This window comes from Pseudochaenichthys georgianus, chromosome 5, assembly GCF_902827115.2.
Source record: "Pseudochaenichthys georgianus chromosome 5, fPseGeo1.2, whole genome shotgun sequence".
Lineage (NCBI taxonomy): Eukaryota > Metazoa > Chordata > Actinopteri > Perciformes > Channichthyidae > Pseudochaenichthys > Pseudochaenichthys georgianus.
This window is the reverse complement of record NC_047507.1, coordinates 17,704,718-17,723,934: the sequence shown is the minus strand read 5'-3', so window position 1 is coordinate 17,723,934 and position 19,217 is coordinate 17,704,718. Positions and strand designations below refer to the sequence as shown.

Here is a 19,217-nt window from a genome sequence, read left to right as displayed (position 1 = left end):
TATATTTAAGGCCAAGCTCAAAGTAAAATCGATGAACCACTCCATTGTTGTGGTTTCTGTGTTGCCGTAGCAGCCGAACTGACCAGGAAGTACTAAATGAAAAGTATTGCGAGATCTCTCAAAGGTTTTGCGATATCTCGCAACATTTTTCACATTTTATTTTTCTTCTTCTCCATGTCCCATAGGGGGCTCCGTAGAAATGCAACCTGTCCCGCCCATAAACAAAATTAGGGTTGGACTTAAAAGGAACTTGATAACATTGGACCGCCCAGCTCAGATAAACTGAACGTTTCTTTCTCCTTAAATCTACTTGATTTTGTAATCCATCCGGAATTTGTGAGAATGGCAGGCAATGTAAAAAGGTTTTACGACCTGACAGCTAAAATGCTGTCTGGAAAAAGCTTTAGTTTTTCTGCCCTGAAGGACAAAGTTGTTCTTATTGAGAATGTGGCGTCTCTTTGAGGAACAACAACCAGGGACTACACTCAGATGAACGAGCTCAACAGGCGGTACTCTGAAAAGGGACTTGTTATTCTGGGTGTGCCCTGTAATCAGTTTGGACATCAGGTAGGTTGATATAGGCTACTGTTTACACATGGTAGGATTTTAAATATTTTGAACACAATGCCCCTCAAGGACATAACATAGATAAATGAAGCCTATCTGTATATAGACATATGATAAATCAGTAAATCAGAACATAGCACAAAAGGAAACATGTAGGCCAGTGGTTCTCAACTGGTGGGTCCCTTATATTGAATTATTAGGTGATCATTTTTAATGTAGAACCTGAGTCTGTACAAAATAATCACTTACTTCAGCTGTCAGATAGATAGATAGATAGATAGATGGATAGATCGATAATGTAATGGTCACACATGCAGAGCACACAGAACACTAAGTGAAATGTGTTCTCTGCTTTTAACCCATCCTAGTACTAGGAGTCAAGTGGGCAGCTATTGCACAGTGCCCATCGAGTAATGGGGGAGGGGGGTGTCCGGTGCCTTCCTCAAGGGCACACCGGCAGGGCCCAGGAGGTGAACTGGGACCTCTCCAAGTAGCAGTCCACACTCCACATTTAGGTCTGTTCGGGGACTTGAAGCGGCGACCCTATAGCTCCCCGTAAAGAGCCAAAGACAGCTTAATGTTAACTAAGAAAAAAAAAAAGATATACAGCATAGTAGGCTATAAGTATAAAGTAGAATATACGATAACATAAAAACTTCTGTATGCTTTCATCAACCCGATTGCATTATGTCCATACAATATTAATGTAATGTCACTATCTCTTTTATAACAGGAGAACTGCAAGAATGATGAAATTCTAAGGTCTCTGAAGTATATCCGTCCAGGCAATGGATTTGAACCTAATTTCCAACTCCTTGAAAAGGTGGATGTGAATGGAAAGGATGCCCATCCCTTGTTTGTATATCTGAAGGAAAGGCTTCCATTTCCCTGTGATGATGCCATGGCCCTTATGACCGACCCAAAGTTCATAATTTGGAGTCCTGTTAGTAGGAATGACGTCTCCTGGAACTTTGAGAAGTTCCTGGTTGACACTGATGGAGAGCCTCACAAGCGATACGGCAGAAATGTCCTTACCATTGACATTGAGACAGATATTAAAAAGCTACTTAATTAAATAAATTAAAGTGTGTTACAACACACAGACTAGCCTGGTCAAAAAGATTAATCAGTACACATCGGTTTGTTTTGGGTATTTCATCATGTTTTTCCACCTTCCTAGTTGAAGACAATTGTAATAGCATGCACCCCTAAATGTGTACTGTGCAGTACACTATGGTAGTTCAGCCTCTTTACTCAATGAAGACACTCTTTTAAACAAGTTTTGTGGGGAGTTTCTGATGAACATGTAAAATACTGACTGCCTGACTGTATAACTCACATGACAATTTTCTTCATTGGGTTGTATTAAAAAAAATGTAATGCTATTTCTGTATAGTCTACTGTATGCAGAGCTGCAAAATAAAAATGTGGTGGCCACAATAACAAAGGTGAACAGTAACTTAATACATTTACTCAACTGTACTGTATTTGAGGTAACATACTTGAGTTTAACCTGAGCATTTTCATAATGTATTGGTACACTTTAGGCTACTCTACTACCAAGGGGCACAGGCAACTTTAGTTAAATGAAAAAGCTAATTATTTATCAGAGCAATAAAGTGATAAACACAGCATCCATAACTATAATCCAATAATATAATATTCAGCCAATAACTATGGGCCTTTTTTTATTACAATGAGTAGCCTACATCATTTTAATAATGCAAAATGTGCTATTTAATAGTAGTCTGTGATTAGTAATAATTACTTCCCCAATATTGAAAACAGAAACAGCGGCACTAGTCTCTGCTGTTCTTCCTGGTTGAAGGCAGGGGGCTATCCTTGATTGAACGCTGCGCTATTAAACCTCAACTCCTCCAAAATGGCTGGCCAGGAAGATCCAGTGCAGAGAGAGATTCACCAAGATTGGGCGAATCGAGAGTACATAGAAGTAATAACGAGCAGCATCAAAAAAATCGCCGACTTCCTTAACTCATTTGGTAAGCTTTTTAATAGCACTAATGTGGATACCGTGTGTAACCATCTAACGCGGATGTGGATGAACAGCTAGCTACTTCTGCTAACATTAGCTCAGCTGTTGCTAGCATTGATGTTGATGCTTTCAGTGGCCACTCCCAGTTAGCTTTATCGTTAGCTGAGAGCTGGTTATTGTTCCCTCTTATACATATAATAACTGCTTGGTGGCGAGTATTGGGCAGCTAACATAACAATTGCAAAAGACTAATGTTGAAATAGTTGAATTAACGTGGATACAGGGCAGTGAAGCCAATGCAAACGCTGCTCGGCTGCGTTATACCAGCAGAAGCATAACAATCCAGTAACAGTGACACTATTAATTCATGTCAATTGATCAATGCTAACGTTAAATGTGTGATTGGTGATCGTTACATGCTAATTACAATGTTTCCTCTTCAGATATGTCGTGTCGATCACGATTGGCCACCCTCAATGAGAAGCTCACAGCGTTGGAGAGGAGGATTGAATACATTGAGGCGAGAGTAAGTATACGGCAATGCAATTTAAACATTTCAATGCATTTTCTATATAATATTTCAAATGATATAACCATTACATCATGTTTTATGTGTCGTTACAGGTGACGAAAGGAGAGACCTTGACCTAGACATCATCATGGGAGTGCATAACATCCATGAGCTACCTGACCACCCCCCTCCCTGCATTTTTTTTAATAAGTGTGATGGATTCCACCCTTGAAACCTTGTGGACCATTTTTATATTATATGATTTTGTGTTGTTTTTTTCTCAAGAACATATGGGTCTGTCTTGGATTTCGGTGACTCAAGCATCATCATTGTTACAAAACAAAAATTAGCTCCATATGTATTGTTAACAAATATTTTGGAGCTCAATTATGGATCTGTTGTCAGCACAACGTGTGTTGTATACAGTGTCATTACCACATTTAAGATTTATGAAAGGGGATATCCTTGTGTGCCAAGAACAATTAATTGTCTAGTCATCTTAATTGAGGACCTGCTTGTACAGTGAACTGTGTGGTGATGTATCAGGTTTTAAATACTGTAATAAATGATAGAAAATGTCTTTGTTTCATGTTGTATTTTACCTCAGTAGGTTAAAAAAATCAGTGACCAGGTACGTTGACACATTGAAAGACATTTACATATCAGTAGCTCATGATATAATCAAACGGACAAGACAATAGCAATATTCAAAATAAAGACAAACAACTACACAAATGTACAGTGCAAGAGCTGGAAAGCAAACAAAACAAATGGAGTCAAATTGTTATTGAAACTCCAGGATTAGTGGGATGCAGTGAAATAGTACACATCACTGCCATTAATGATGTAATAAAACGTTTAATAATATATTTTTGTTTTAAAGAACAAAAGAACAATACATTAGTATCGTTTTGTGAGTGTGAAGACAAACAAGGAATTAAATAGCTTCACTTTCACCAGTAATTTGGATTTAGGAGTCATATTCTGCAGGTCAGTTTATTGCAATTAACTTTACAATGCAATCCAGTGAACGTATTAAACGGAATTGTTGCACATTTTACAGGATCATATGAGAACAAAAACAATATTTTGCAAAAATGGCAAACTGAAACACTGAAACCCCATTAAAATGGCTGAAAACAAGATATACGTGTGTATTTACCCTTAGTTTTGTCTGGTAGGCAGCACTTTTGTTTTAGTTTAGGCAGGCACACAGCTTTAACAACTTGGCGCTCCAGCCCCAACTGTTTATGTTCTGTAATTTGAATCCTTAACTTAACCAGTCAACATTGTGGACGGCAGAAAAAGTTAAGTCACAAGCCTAATGAGACTGAGAGCATTGAACCAAAAGGACTAAGTGCTGCCTGTATGGCAAACACAGGGCGAAATATTCCTACTTCCCATAATGCACCGGGTAAAACACCAATGCATCTTGGGACAAAGAAGGTGCAGTCGTAGTGTTGTGCTTAGTCCTTGAACGTGAAATGAGTCTTTTACCCACGATTTTTCAATTACATTTTTGATAAATTACTAGTGGGTAAAAACATTATTAGCAAACTGCACTGGTGAGTCATTGCACTTTCACACAGGAAACTGAAACATTGATATGGCTTCTCGCTAAAGTAACGTGTGTTTGCTGACGTTAGGCCTGATCCATGTTATGGTCTATTAGCAGTTGGTTGTGCTCATAGTTAATTCAGCCAATTCGATTTTAGTGGAACCGTTTTTAGGCATGCGTATTCCCTCAAAACACAGCATTTTAAATCAAAAGTCTTGGCTTTCTTTCTTTCTAGAGTCGTGTGGGTGCTTTTGGGAGCAATGGGAGCAGATAAAAGGTGAGTAGTTGTTAGTCACGTTAAGCCCTGTCGCTGTCGCCCATAGTAAGTGTGGCTAATTAAAATGGCAGTGTTCATTTTAATGTAAGTTTTAAATGCCTCCTCTAAAGAAAGCGAACGTTACACGGCACCAAGAACACATGCATTAACACTTGTCATAAGTACGTTTAACAGTTAACTTGTAAAGTTATCTTTGTAGGGGAGAATATAACAACAAGTAATACATACTGGATTTGATCAAATCCAAATGTGATTGAAAAATAAAATATGATGATGCTTCATCAAATGTTTTCATAAATGTAAAGCTGATTTGATGAAAACAGTTCAGTTCACACACCGCCATGTGTCTTACTTTCTTCATTCCACACACCCAGCAAAAACTTGCATTTATCATTTAAAGAGTAAGAAAGTGTCCTCTAGGGTGGGGTTAACCAACACAATGTAAGTGGCAAATATCCAAAATAATTCATGTGTGGTTTTTGTGTACCAGAAGACTACAAATAAAGTTTGTAAATCATAGACTGATGTAAACGTAAAGGCAAACATTCTACACATAAGCACTCCAACAAACATTGTAAATGTTGCAGCATTTAATGGAAGTTTTTGACATTTTCCGAACAAAAGGGGAATTAATTAAGGTTCATTCTATGTGTAATATCAATTAAGAACACATTTTGGTGAGTTTGATACAAAATTAGTTGTTTAAATCATATTCTAAGACATATTGTACAATTGCAGGCTAGTTTTACTGATGTGTTGCCGTGCTTTTCAATGTCCTCCTTAATAGACTAAGTCGAACAGAGCGTAGCGGTAGATATGGCTCTGACGCACCCCGAGATGATCCAGAATGGCGCGATAGACGAGAGAGGGACAAGAGCGTGATCACAACCAGCGCCGCTGGGGCGAAGAGGACGCAGTGATCGGTTTGAAGGAGATCGTCGACCAACAAGAGACAGTCCAGAGGTAGTTATTCTATAGTTCTCGAATTATTGGCTGTATAATGTATTAGTAAAAATACTGTCAACAGAACAGGTTTCACAATTAACTGATGCACGGATCTGTTTGTTCTAAAGCAAAGAGAAAGGAAAACGATGTAACAGTGATAGATCAGAAGATGGGTATCACTCTGATGGAGACCTTCCCAGAGGATTACAGAAGGGAGCCTGGGACGATAAGAAGAGCAAGACTATCATGCTCTGGGGTCTCTCTCCTCATATCACTCAAGACGATGTAAGTTTGTAGCTTTCTTTTGCAGATATACAACCTCTTAAGTGTTTTTCCTTTGGTTAAACCTGTGTGCACTACTCATTCTGTTAGAAGTACTGCATTATTTAAGGGGGCTAGGTTTCAAATCATAATATTAACATACTGTCTCGTTCTTTTTCAGATTTGTTTTTCCATAGACCAACTGGAGGGACCACAGCCAGTGGATGTCAGGCTGATGAAAAAGAAAACAGGTGAGACCTTGAAACATGACGGACCTCAGCCTCCCCCCAGTCTTTGACCATAGGACAAATCTGCTTCCATTCAGACCCATTTTCCCATAGCAGCTAGCAGAGAATAGTATCAAGGATTTAAGATGTTTCTATAAGACTTATCATTTCAGTTTACTAAGGAACTTTAAAAGGTAAGTATGAGCAAGAAAAACTGTTTAAACAGAAACGTAATTGGCAGACACACTTTGTTGCTAAGTGTGTTTAAAACAACGATATTCAACAGGAAGTGTTGCTATGGTAAAACTCTTAAAGAGTGGCCTTACCTAACAGTGCCTGGGTCATGAAGCAGTTTGTGGAAGAGTTTGAATAATATGCCCATGGACTCTTAACTAACACGCCTCCCGTCTATATTTGAATGCTGTCTCTAGGTATAAGCCGTGGTTTCGCCTTCGTGGACTTTTATCACTTGCAAGATGCTACACGATGGATGGAGACCAATCAGGTTGCGTCACAATCGCCAAGTCTAGTTTTTAATCTTGGGGATCTGGAAAAAAATAACCCAAAAGGCAACCTAAGTGCATTGAATCAGTGGTGTAGAAATTACAGATCTTTTGAAAAAAAGTCATGGATTGTATGCCAGAAAGCATAAATATGTGATTTTTCTACATTATTAGAGATACTTAAATACATGATTTACAACTTAATGTTATACATTATATTTTGTTAATTGTCATAGTATTAGCAAAGCTAACTCGTATTGAGAGGTTCTCTCCTGTATGTGCATTCAAGATCCTTACTTGGTGATAGTCATCAGTGATATTTCTGAGTTGGATGTAAGCTCAGCCTATTATTTTTTTAGCCTAAAACTCAGTAGATGAGGATATTTGTAGCTTCCATTTTTTCTTTTTTCTTCTTAAAAGCACTCAGAAATGTCTGTTAGGGTCACATTGTACACTCTGCTCCAGCTCAGCCTGGGCACTCGGGTCCCAAACACCTTAAACCCTCTACACATCATGCTCACATATACATCATGTGCCTGTCTTGTCTTTTACACAAAGGATATCTGTTGGGGGTCCCTCTCCCCCTTCTCTCCCTTCCAACACTGCTTACTCTATTGATAAGATTATTCCCAAGAATGGTTGACTGACTTTTGTTGTCTTCTTTCAGAAACGTCTGACAATCAAGGGGAAAAGCGTGGACATGCACTACAGTCACCCCAGAAACAAGTATGAAGACTGGCTCTGCAACACTGTAAGTTTATAATATATCTTGGTTTCATGGCTACATTATTCGAACCATGCTACTACAGAACACTTCACACACTGACCCACATTCGTATAAGTATATATGCTAGGCCCATAAGTTACAATTGTTGCAGTCCTGTTAGCTTACTTTGTGGTACACCTACATTTGAATAAGTGGTAACGGTTAGGTTGTGTCTCAGGTAAGTATGGTATGCTGCACCAATATAGTTGCCTGTTTTCTGAGGCAGCTCTGTTCAGGGCGTTAGTAGGTGTATAATAAAAATGATGTGAACGGTTACTTGCAGTGTGGCCTGTACAATTTCCGGAGGAGGCTGAAGTGCTTCAGGTGTGGAGCAACCAAAGCCGGTAAGTAGTTAAATCAACAAGAGGCCAAAGACTGCAGACATCCGCGCAGCCTGAGGCAACAGTGCTGGGATGCAAAGCAAAGTTTGTGTTTTTGGTGTTAGGCCTAGTAAACCAAATGATATGGATGTAGGTTAAGTGCATATAGGAAACAAGCATGCCTTATTTCCTTGCTACCTGACAATAATACAAAATTGGAACAAAATATTTAATAGAGTTCACGGAAAAGGCTCTATATTTTAAACACTACCTTAAGGATAGGGACACTTTTTGACGCAACACTTTAAACCCAATTTCCAGTTTCTTGATAACACATTCCGGACCGCTATGTTAATGCATTATTTCTCTTCTGTGATTTTCTCAACAGACAGTGAAAATGGCAATAATACTGGAGCGACAGAAACTCAGCCCGGCGGAGATTTCTACGGCGACAGTAAGGACTCTTTTATAGAGGAAACATCCTGCTTGTTTAGAAACAAAAAATATTGCTAACCTTTTTTATAGGGTTTTTCTTAAATAGTCTTTTTTTTTTCCTTCACAGCAATCATCCTGAGAAATATAGCTTCTCTGGCCACCGTAGAAGCCATCTTGATGGCCCTGGCACCATATGCTAATCTTTCATCTAACAACATCCGCCTCATAAAGGACAAGCAGACAGGCCAGAACAGAGGCTTTGCCTTTGTACAGCTGTCCTCCCCTCTGGTGAGTTATTCTTTAACATGTACAATTTACTGTTAAAACCAACCACTTGGTACGAGTGTACTGCCTTCTACTTGGCCTCCCGTGGTGTTAGTCCTGAGATTTTCTTATCGTTTTTCTCGTTGATGAACTTGCCTCACTGATGTCTGAATATCCCTCCCTTTCAAAGGAGGCCTCTCAGCTGCTAACCATCTTACAGGGACTGCAGCCGCCTTTAAAATTGGATGGGAAAACCATTGGGGTGGATTTTGCTAAAAGCGCTAGAAAGTGAGTATAATAGTGTGAATTGTCCAAAGATTTACCTACATCTATTCTATGTTCTTTACTTTTTAATATCCTTGACTTTAAATAACAGAATCGCCCACACTCGTCAGAGATGGGAATAACTGTTTGTTTGCTAACTCTTCCCTTTGCCTTTGTCAGGGACTTATTGCTGCCTGACGGGAACCGTGTCAGTGCCTTCTCCGTGGCCAGCACAGCCATCGCTGCAGCCCAGTGGTCTTCAAGTCAGGTGGGTCACTTTATTGTCAACATCCGGCTATTTATCATATATTTAATTGCACTGTTGAGGAACCTGCGAAATAAGTTTTTCATACATGACATAATTACACTGTAGTTGTGTTATGACGATAAACCTTTGAATCTTGAATCTCCCAGTGTCAAAGTTAGAGGCTCATAACCACTGCTTTACCTTTCCAGCCCCAGCAGAGCGCAGATGTAATGTCAGAGTACAACTACCTGGAAGAAGGCTATACTCCAAGGGCACAGGTCAGTAGAACAAATGAACCAACATTGTAACTTGAGTGCAGATACTTTGTGATTGGTTTCAATGTGTTTGCTTAATGGTGCATTTAGTAACTCATGGCTCTGTAGTAGCATCTAGTGGCAGCTATAGAGACTACAACACATGCTTAATGACCATTTATATAAGACACCATGCTGTATCTGTACATCATAAAGGCGTTACAACAGTTACATCGGTAGGATACTACATCCTAATTTGATTTGAAAAAATACCACGGTTAGGTTTTAATGGAATTAATTACTTTTTGTAGGACTACCAGGCATTCTACCAGCAGGCAGCAGTAGCCAGCACCTCCCAGGGAAACGGGATTCTAGGAGGTAAGATTGGCTCTCACGCCTTCCACAGATGTTGCTGCAGTTACTGACCCTTCATTGTGTAATGTCACTGTTCTCTATTAGTGAAATGGAGCCTTAAATAGCTTTTTATCCGCTAACATGCAGCTTTGTTTTTACATTTTAGCGGCCCCAGGAGTAAAGATGGTTCCAGCTGGAGTAGTAATTGCACAGGGTGCACAAGTCTACCCACCCCATATGATGGCCCATCCAGCTGTTCAGGTGACACACACGTTTTTTGTAATTCTGTAATTACACTAGTAATAATACTCTACTACTTCAATCAGAATGCATAGTGTAACATTCTCTAAATAACCATTTATTTATTTTCAGGCATTGTCGCTTGCCCAACAAATGGAGGCTAACGCCCACTCAGGACATCTTCCCGGCATAGACGCTTCATATGTTCCTGGATTACAAACCTCAGGACAGTCGGCTGAAGCCAGCTCTGGTACGAGAACACTATTTATTTCCACCTGTCCAGTTTGAAGTGTGATGTGCACTAAGATAAACTCCTCCAGAGATCTCCGACATGCGTGTTCATATAACGCATGTATACTAGTGTTTCCCTGGGGAAGCTTGGAACACAGAGACCTGGGGCCTCATTTATAATGCCTTGCGTAGGATTGACGTGGGAACGTTGCTTACGTAGGACAAAGCAAATAAATACGCACAGACACTTTCCGATTCATAAAAGACTGCGTACGGCACTTCCTACGCCGGTTTCCCTTTTATAAATCACAATCAACTCGAAATGCGGTGCAGCTTTTGCGGGCTTCACGTAACGCCCATATTTGCCTATGAATAGTCAAAGAAACGCCCATTCATTCATTCATTCTGACTGACTGCATGAAGAAGATCGCAGGAAATGACGACGGAACAGCTAAAAAAGACATCTCACACCGTGTCAGATTTTGGTTATTTTGGGGAGGTGGAGATAAATCATATTGTTTGGTGGATGCAGTTTGAACCAGAGTAGCAGCATGGAGGTCGGATCGTCACCAACATAAATAAATAAGTGGTCCGATAAAGGTTAATGACAACAAAAAGATACACATAGCCTTCCTCAGGCAGTGTGTTTGTACCGGGGACAGGAGACCCCCCTCGATGAAAAACTGTAAGAAGTGAACGGGGAATCCCTCCAGAGTGGAGTCATGACGACTGGATCTGAATTATTTGTTTGTATTTGGTGGTTTGTGTTCCAGCTGTCGATCAGCAACTATATATATCCATAATCCACCAGTTATCAAGTAGGCTATCGAACGGCATAAAACATGATTAAACATGATGGTATATAAAACCATGCTCGTATCTATACAACCTATAGAAATGCAAGTAGTATAAACTAATTGTGTCCTTCTGCTTACCGCATCATTTATGAGAATACATTTCTTAACAAGAGAACATAATCGACGGATGATCAATAACATATCCGTATTTATCTCTTTCTCTTATGTTTTTGTGTGCACTGAGGAGTCTCAAACAGGCGTTTGTTCAATCATTTTAAGATTGGCTTTAATCAATGTTTGAAAATGAATCTTCATATATGATAAATGAGAGAGGTAACATTTTATTTATGGTATTATTTCCACAATATTTCTCTCCATTCTTCCTTCTGCCAAACGTGTTCCAGTTTTCTCGTCTCTCCCGTGTTTTGTGCTTTAGTGCGTACGCATGGGTACAGAGTTTTGCGTGGAGGACCGCACATTTTCCAGTCAAGTTAGTTTTTTATAAATCGCAAACATGCGTAAAACTGGCGTACGCCACTTCTATCGAGCGTGCACGCGTTTATAAATGAGGCCCCTGCAGTTCTACATGTATTTTATAGCAAATGTCATTTCTGAAATTGAACATTTGTGAATATCAAACTGATCAAAGCAATATCCACAGCCAGTCCTTCAGATGGCAGACAGCTTTCCATTACTGCTGAGGCTTAGCTAGAGCTTAACATTCAAAAACATAAAAGTTTGCCTTTTAAAATGACTTCAGCTGGGAAAGCTTGTGAGATGATAACCTAGTAATACTAGTAACTGAAAAAGTTAACAGTGTATTGTTTTAACCATCAACAGCCCCTGATACGTCCTCCTATCAGTACGATGAGTCCTCTGGCTACTATTATGATCCACAAACTGGCCTCTACTATGACCCTACCACTCATGTAAGTTGTGCCAATCAAACACCAAATGTAGGTCACGTGGTGTCTGTCGCGTTGTTAAGAGTCACAGGAGTTTACTTTGTTATGATCTACATTGGTGTTCATTCTTTTCAGTATTACTACAACTCTCAGACTCAGCAGTATCTGTACTGGGACGCGAGAAGCAAACGTACGTTCCTGTCTCAACCGACGCCTCCACTGGAGCGAACGATAACGCAGCATCAGGCAGCAAGGAGCCTAAAGAGGGCAAAGAAGAAAAAGGAAAAGCCAAAAGCAAGACTGCTCAGCAGGTATTGTTGATATGATTCCCTACCTCAGACATATTGTCTATTATGCATGTGGCCTTTCCTTTCTTGAACTTTATGTAGCCTTATCTGAAATATTTTTGAAATGTTAGACTTATTGTTCTTTTCTGTTGATTCTTTCAGATTGCCAAAGACATGGAACGGTGGGCTAAAAGTCTCAACAAGCACAAAGACAACTTCAAGGGAGGCTTTCAGCCCGTTAGTCATGAGGAGAGGAAGGAGGCGGCCGCTGCTGACGCTGGCTTCATACTGTTTGAGAAGAAGGTAATCCAGAAGGATTTCATATCTGACATAGTTCTCTGCTACCACATGTTTTAGCCATGGATTTGCTCATTTATGTTCATTTTGTTTTTTTAGCCGACTGGAAGTCTAGACAGACTAATGCCAGAGGTAGAGAGGGGCCCCGAGGAGGAGCCCCCAGCCAGCTCAGCCAACACTTCCAAGGTGAATGTTTGTCTACATTTCCTTTAGTTTTTAGTATTAAAGAAATGATTGTCAAACATATTTAAGTGCATTGTAAATATAATTATTAGCGTATATGATTCACGTAAACAACACTTACACCCGCCTCCGTCCATCTGTTAGTGTGGCCTGGTGGCAGCTTACAGTGGAGACAGCGACCCCGAGGAGTTGGTATCGGAGCCGGACGGTGGAGAAGGAGGCCAGGACAAGATGACGGACTGGAAGAAGCTGGCCTGTTTGCTGTGTAGGAGACAGTTCCCCAACAAGGAGAGTCTGGTTCGCCATCAGCAGCTATCTGACCTCCACAAGGTAACGCCACACAACGTCTTCAGGCCTTAAAATGGAAGTCTAAAGTATCAATCCATAAAGCCATAAGACCATTAACTAATTGGTGTATTCATCTGATCGTTTCTAGAAAAACTTTGAGATTTTCCGAAGATCTAAAATGACCGAAGCAGAGCTCGAAGAGTTGGAGAGAAATGAAACCGAGGTTTGTTTCAAAACAGAATCACTCAGCTGCGAGTGAGTCATATTGTTCCCCCACTCGGTGTGACTGCATCTTATATTTCTTTTTTGATCCTGCTGGTAAATAGCTGAAATACAGAGACCGTGCAGCTGAGAGAAGGGAAAAATATGGCATCCCTGAACCCCCAGCGCCCAAAAAGAAGAAGTTCAGTCAACCTGCACCACCAGTCATGTAAGCCATTTTCTTAATTATTGTCTCTATAAACTGTTTCCAGTCCATTCTTCGTAATGTTTAAATCAATGCCCTTTCCCTGTGCAGTAACTACGAACAGCCCACTAAAGACGGCCTTAACAGCGACAACATCGGGAACAAAATGCTGCAGGCCATGGGATGGAAGGAGGGTAAAGGGCTCGGGCGCAACCAGCAGGGCATCACTACACCAATTGAGGTATTCACGACAATGACCTGGTTTCTGTGTCCAGTACCAATCACCATCAATATCTGTTTATCTCTAAAATGTACTAACGTTGTTGGTCTCCCCCCCCCCCCCACCAGGCACAGTTGAGAACAAAGGGAGCTGGACTTGGCACTAAAGGCAGCAACTACAGCCTCACTGCTGCAGACACGTACAAAGACGCGGTCCGCAAAGCCATGTTTGCTCGCTTCACTGAATTGGAATAAGCCGTTGGTGTCTAAATGAAATGATGAACTGTCGTGGCCTGCCGATGATTTGCTTCTCTATGATGTGGACCTCCACCATGTCTGCCTAAACAATGGCAAGCGAATTGGCATGGAGGCAAAAGAGAAATTCTCCCTTTATTCATTTCACCCTCTGTAGGATGTCTTTCGTCAAAATGATTAGACTTGACTATATAACTAATCTGTATTTGAGGCATATAAACCTGGTGAAAATATAATTTATAAATTGTACAAAGTAAAATTCACACTCTCTTGTTTACATAGTTCTTTTGTTGATTGCCATCGTTTCCTCAGCATGTTAAAAACAATTGTACAGTTTATACAAAAATCTCTGTTTGTACAGAAAATAAATTGCATACGTGATAAATGATGAATTTCCTTTTCTCTACACATTTTTGAAGTTGTATTAATGTGGCTGTTTAATCGCCGTCCTATATAGTTGCAACGGTGCAATTAATTCATAAAATTAAAAAGAAGGCCAATAAGGATCCCTATCACTGCACAGGATGTTAGGGAAGGGCGGTTCTAGGTAGCACATGTTTATATATTTCTCAGTGGTGTCTGATTGCAGCGAAATGTTATACTGCCAATGGGCAACAATGATTTTGCAATGGTCAGAATTGTATGGCAGTAATATATGTCCCGGATTTTAAAGAAAATGTTGGATAATGAAACTGCAGTTGGTTTGTGAATAGAAACTCTAGTAGTCTAACTTTGAGTCATGAAATCACACATGTCTTGTTAAATGTAGAATGATCCAGGTTTATTAAAACACTACCTGTTGGGACTTATTTCAATAGTGGCTCAAGAACAGGATTGTTGGTCTTAAGCGCTCTAATCCCAGAGAGGGTGCTTACTTGCTCATGTTGTTTATTGTGCTGACTACATGACCTGCCTCGTCTCCAATACAGCATGTAAACTATAGAACATGTAGCTGTCAGCTTGTCTTGTGTGAACAGTGTTGTGGTGAGGCTGTCCTTGCACTAGAGGACTCGGGTGTAGAGCCTGCGCTGACTGGCCTTCACCCTGCTGAGGTTCAGCAGGACACCAAATGTTTTCCCGCTCCTCTAATTTGGTTGTTGACCTTGCACTCTAATCTTCTTTTGAAGCCAACACCAAAAGTACATTTTCCAAGTAACACGAATACAGACCCAGATTCCATGATTATCATGTTAAACTGACAGTATTTTTTTTTTTTTGCAGGGTGAAAATTGTTCTGGTGCTCTCGTGTCTTAAACTTTTAAGGTACTTTTCTGCCATAATATACACACTATTGAAGTCTTTATCCTTGAGGATCTGTGCAAATTGTATTATAAGTGTATATAACATTAGAGTATTTAGATAAGTGGTTTTTGATTTTCTTTTAAAGATAAATCACTGCACTAAAGAACTGCTCTATTTAACCAATCTCCACTGCCATTTTATAACTCACTTTTATTCTCCTCATCCACCCTCTTTAGTTTAGGATGAAGAAAACATCCACTTGTGTTATATATATCTTGATTAAAGAGATCATTGCCCTTTGAGTTCAAGGTCTTTGTTTGTGCAAGACGAGGAGAAAATGAAAACATCCTGTAAGTGGAAAATGAATGACTGCCATTTACTGGATCCTGATCCATTGTTTAACTGATCTGTAAGAGTGCATTCACCTTCGCCTGCAAACTAAATTACAAATCATAGTGTTGGTCCACACAAAGAAGTGTTGAGTTCACCGCTCTCTGTGCTGAGAGTCCTTATACAAGCAAAGTGTGTTACTCAATAGAAAATAATACAAAGCATCCTTTGGGTTACTTCATGGACTTCATGGTTCCTCGTCCTTTGATACTTTCCCCTCTTGGGGAGAAATGCTCGGAACCTCACATGTACCTCTGTTACATAAATATATTCTAGCAATATGGCCTAACTCCTGTGGTCTTTGGGTGGAAACTCAAACGCTGATGTATTCCCACCCTACTTTCTTAGAAACATCTTACAGTTTGAGAAAGATGATCCATATCACTCTCAATGGATGGGCTTATGGAAATATAAAAAAATAAGAATGATATTCTGTTTTATTATGATAGTAGACAGCATAGGGCCTCGAGTCGGATTCGAACCCTGGCCACTGCAGCCAGTACCCACCCCTAAGGAAATGTTTTATCGAGTTAATACCAGGGCGCCTATACAACTATTTTTAAATAAATTGTAAAGTTAATTAAAGATCTGGGCAAGTTCATAACATTGATAAGGCACATTTTTGGTGTGTAGAGTGCAGTGTAGTGTGAGCAGGCAGGGGACAGGAGTTCAGGGCAACATGTTTCACATTTGATAAGACAAACTGTTTCCATAAATGTAATTTATAATTTAAAGTAGCCCTTAGTTATGTTAGTCAAATACCACCTGGGAGCCTGCCAGAAAGCACCAACAAGTCCCACGGTGCTTGAAGCTGTCTGACTCAGAGCTGGGTTTTATAATGTCCTCCTTTTGTTCTGTGACCGCTCTGATCTCTGTCGACTGGCTAAATGCCGTAATATACTACTACTCCTAAAAAACCCTGCTGTGCAGTAGAATAAGAGACTACAAAGTATATTCAAAGGTATCTGCTGTGCTGTCTCTGAACCCAGTGTGTGCCTCCCACAAATGTCCATGACATTCAAGTCAGAGTTAAGCATCCAATTTCCTGAGAAAAAGCCAGACACTGATGGACCTGGTAATTGAATGCCTTCTAACCATCTGGGTGAAAACAACAGTCACATTATATCAAGTCTAATTTTAACAAAAATAATGCCAAATCCTAACGGAAGTTATCTGAAGACACTTTTCATTAAGAGCACTCCTTGACTGAAGCACAGTGAGACAATTGGCTGTTTAGCTTTTACATGTTTTTTGTTTTTTGAAGAAGGCCGGTTACTTAAACACAGGGCAACTCGCACCAGTCTCTAACTATAAATACATTTATAATTAGCAATACAAGTATCTTGATATTTTTTGGGGTAAAATGTCTTTATAATATTGTTAATTTGACATTGATTTTGCCTCCAGTGTCAAACAATTTGTTTGGTCTCTAGAAACAGAGACTATCATCCTGAAAGGTCACATTAAACCTTCTCTGGAGGATACAACATAGACTACCTTATTAAAGGAGGTGTAGATGATGATAAGAAGAAGGCCAACTGTTAGAAATGATTTTCCCTTAACTCCATTACAGTTTTTCTCGATTGCTAACACACTAAAATTATACATAAAGCACAATTATTTTAACTGACACTCAAAGAGCAAAACATCAGCTCCAATCTCCAAAACTCTAAACACGTTTTCAGCTTTTCTCACAATTTGCAAATCAACATGGCACTTGTTGTAAACCACTGCACACGTTTCTCCACGTAAGACACAGGAATCTGACATAAAGTCACGTGTTAGCAGGTTTAAAACACTGATATTCAAAATGCCTCACACATGGACCAATGATCAAGAAACACGTTCCACCTGACCAAACACCTGGTAGCATAATTGTTGGCTCATCAATCAGGATGTTAGCACTATAAAAAGACCACAGGTGAGTACTTTCTTACAGCAACAATGGAAGCCAACATTGAAGCAAGAGGAAGATGAAGAGGAAGAGCTGGGCTGAGAGTGAGAGGAGGAGGAAGAGGTGGGGTGAGAGTGAGAGGAGGAGGAAGAGGTGAGTGAGAGTGAGAGGAGGAAGAATGAGAGGTAGAGGTAGAGCTGGAGGGAGAGGACGTGGACAAAGAAGAGTACTCTCTAATGAAATGAAATGTTATCACATGGTTTGACGATGAGAGGCTGGACGGAGGGTTCAGCCTAATCTAAGCCGATGTACTGTCGCCTCTGTAATCCGGACACTTAGACTTGAAAACAGGTTAGTTAGTTTTAGCTCTGCATAATCATGATATATCAGTGCTTATATCAGTTTTGTGAAACGTATTTACTTCATTACTGTAATTGAATTGTTGGCATGTTGCATGCTATAACGGTACACATATCCTGCATAATGTACTGTGGTAAACTAACTTGTATGCAACACACACACTGACCAACCACTATATCTTTGTTGTTTATCTGAAGGACTGAGAAACAAAGAGGTGCAGGTGGAAGGCTAAGGATGTGCAATGAGGCAGGAAGCAGCAGTTACAAACTGGGTGTTGGCAAACAATGCCATCACACTTAGAGAGATCCGAAGCATAGTAGCTATGTGCTGAGATGCATGTTGCACAATGTTAGTTTTGAATAAAATAGGATTTTTTTTCAACAACTCATTTGTATTTCTTCATTTACTGTATTTCTGTAAACTCAAGCAATCTTTCTCTGCAGAAACCTCTCTGTACAGAGCATAGCCCATAACAGATGAACGTGCTTTAGATTATGCTCAGCAGCGTGTAGCTGGGTGGTCAAACCATCTAGTATTATGAATGAAGTTATATTTGGTGCAAAACGTTTGCATTTGGTAAGTGTTTATGTAGTTTTGAGTGCAGTTCTTCGCTTAGCAGGAGAAATGAGGTGTTTTGCACTGTGGGTGTGTGGTTTTGTGAATTGAATTTAGTGTTCTGAGAAACTGAGCAATTAAAAAAAAACTGTAAACCAATATTGCCTCTAGGGGACGCTAGACGTTATTTCCACGAATACATTTTTTAGACCTTAGAAACTTTCCACTTTACCAAGTGGTTTCTTGGTAAACTAGTGGACACTTTAAGCTACTGTGATGACACTGTAAAACACATTGCAGATATGTCAATTTCATACTCAGTATGTGTATACAGATTTAGTCTGAATTGCAACTTCTGGTATTTCATTGTATGTTTGATTGTTATTTATTTATAACAGCTTCTCATGCTGCCAATGTTAGGATCATCTAAAGACAATGTTCCACACTGCTGGACAAATCAATTATGTTTCATTATGCTGTCTGCATTATTATTTTCCTTTGTACACATCCACAGATTGGTGAACTCAGATCTGCAAGGGTCTATGACACAACAATCTTCAGCATTTTCTCAAAATAGAGACAGAGACTTTAGTTGAGCTTGCTGTGCAAATATGCAATTCAAGTCAATTAGTGAATTAATGTATGTGTCTGCCAGAGGCAAAGGATGACCTCCTCACCTTTTCATGTGCCCAGCTTTTGTTCTCTCATAAGTGAGTATTGCTCTATACATTCCAGACTCTTAACAGGTGCCAACTCCTTGTCTGTTCCGTGCTGGGAGCTTCTGAATCAGATAACAGGTTTAGAGAGTGAAGTAAGAACGGACAATATGCTTCTCCTTCAGTGTGCGTGCTCATATAGCTGTTGGTGCGTAAGTGATCCGGACAGAGAAAAAAAAAGTTTGTTGTAACTTGTTGTATCTCAC

At 39.9% G+C, this 19,217-nt stretch overlaps 3 protein-coding genes across 3 annotated transcripts; all 3 read left to right on the top strand.

Annotated features, from left to right (window-relative positions):
- Positions 1–211: 211 nt before the first annotated feature.
- On the top strand, positions 212–2,308 carry gpx1a (glutathione peroxidase 1a). Its single transcript, XM_034083505.2, has 2 exons — positions 212–567; positions 1,301–2,308. Exons 1-2 carry the CDS (start codon positions 343–345, stop codon positions 1,640–1,642), a joined length of 567 nt encoding a protein of 188 aa, XP_033939396.1. The 5' UTR covers positions 212–342; the 3' UTR covers positions 1,643–2,308.
- Positions 2,309–2,391: 83 nt separating this feature from the next.
- brk1 (BRICK1 subunit of SCAR/WAVE actin nucleating complex) lies at positions 2,392–3,649 on the top strand. Its single transcript, XM_034083506.2, has 3 exons — positions 2,392–2,567; positions 3,004–3,086; positions 3,185–3,649. The coding sequence occupies exons 1-3, from the start codon at positions 2,450–2,452 to the stop codon at positions 3,209–3,211; spliced, it is 228 nt and encodes a 75-aa protein (XP_033939397.1). The 5' UTR covers positions 2,392–2,449; the 3' UTR covers positions 3,212–3,649.
- Positions 3,650–4,497: 848 nt separating this feature from the next.
- rbm5 (RNA binding motif protein 5) lies at positions 4,498–14,246 on the top strand. The gene is given in 29 exon segments (XM_034082471.1): positions 4,498–4,636; positions 4,865–4,906; positions 5,694–5,770; positions 5,773–5,814; positions 5,817–5,869; positions 5,980–5,991; positions 5,993–6,136; positions 6,294–6,363; positions 6,771–6,844; positions 7,510–7,593; positions 7,892–7,952; positions 8,317–8,382; positions 8,491–8,651; positions 8,818–8,915; positions 9,072–9,159; positions 9,348–9,416; positions 9,704–9,770; positions 9,913–10,007; positions 10,119–10,236; positions 11,855–11,943; positions 12,055–12,094; positions 12,097–12,230; positions 12,369–12,509; positions 12,603–12,689; positions 12,831–13,016; positions 13,123–13,197; positions 13,301–13,404; positions 13,492–13,621; positions 13,729–14,246. Coding segments are annotated over 28 exon segments (2,508 nt in total). The 5' UTR covers positions 4,498–4,636; positions 4,865–4,889; the 3' UTR covers positions 13,855–14,246.
- Positions 14,247–19,217: the final 4,971 nt, after the last annotated feature.

Coding starts and splice junctions, on each gene's coding strand:
- brk1 (XM_034083506.2), top strand. CDS start 2,450: ATGGCTGGCCAGGAAGATCCAGTGCAGAGAGAGATTCACCAAGATTGG. Junction 2,568..3,003: donor CGACTTCCTTAACTCATTTG/GTAAGCTTTTTA, acceptor TTTCCTCTTCAG/ATATGTCGTGTCGATCACGA. Junction 3,087..3,184: donor TTGAATACATTGAGGCGAGA/GTAAGTATACGG, acceptor GTGTCGTTACAG/GTGACGAAAGGAGAGACCTT.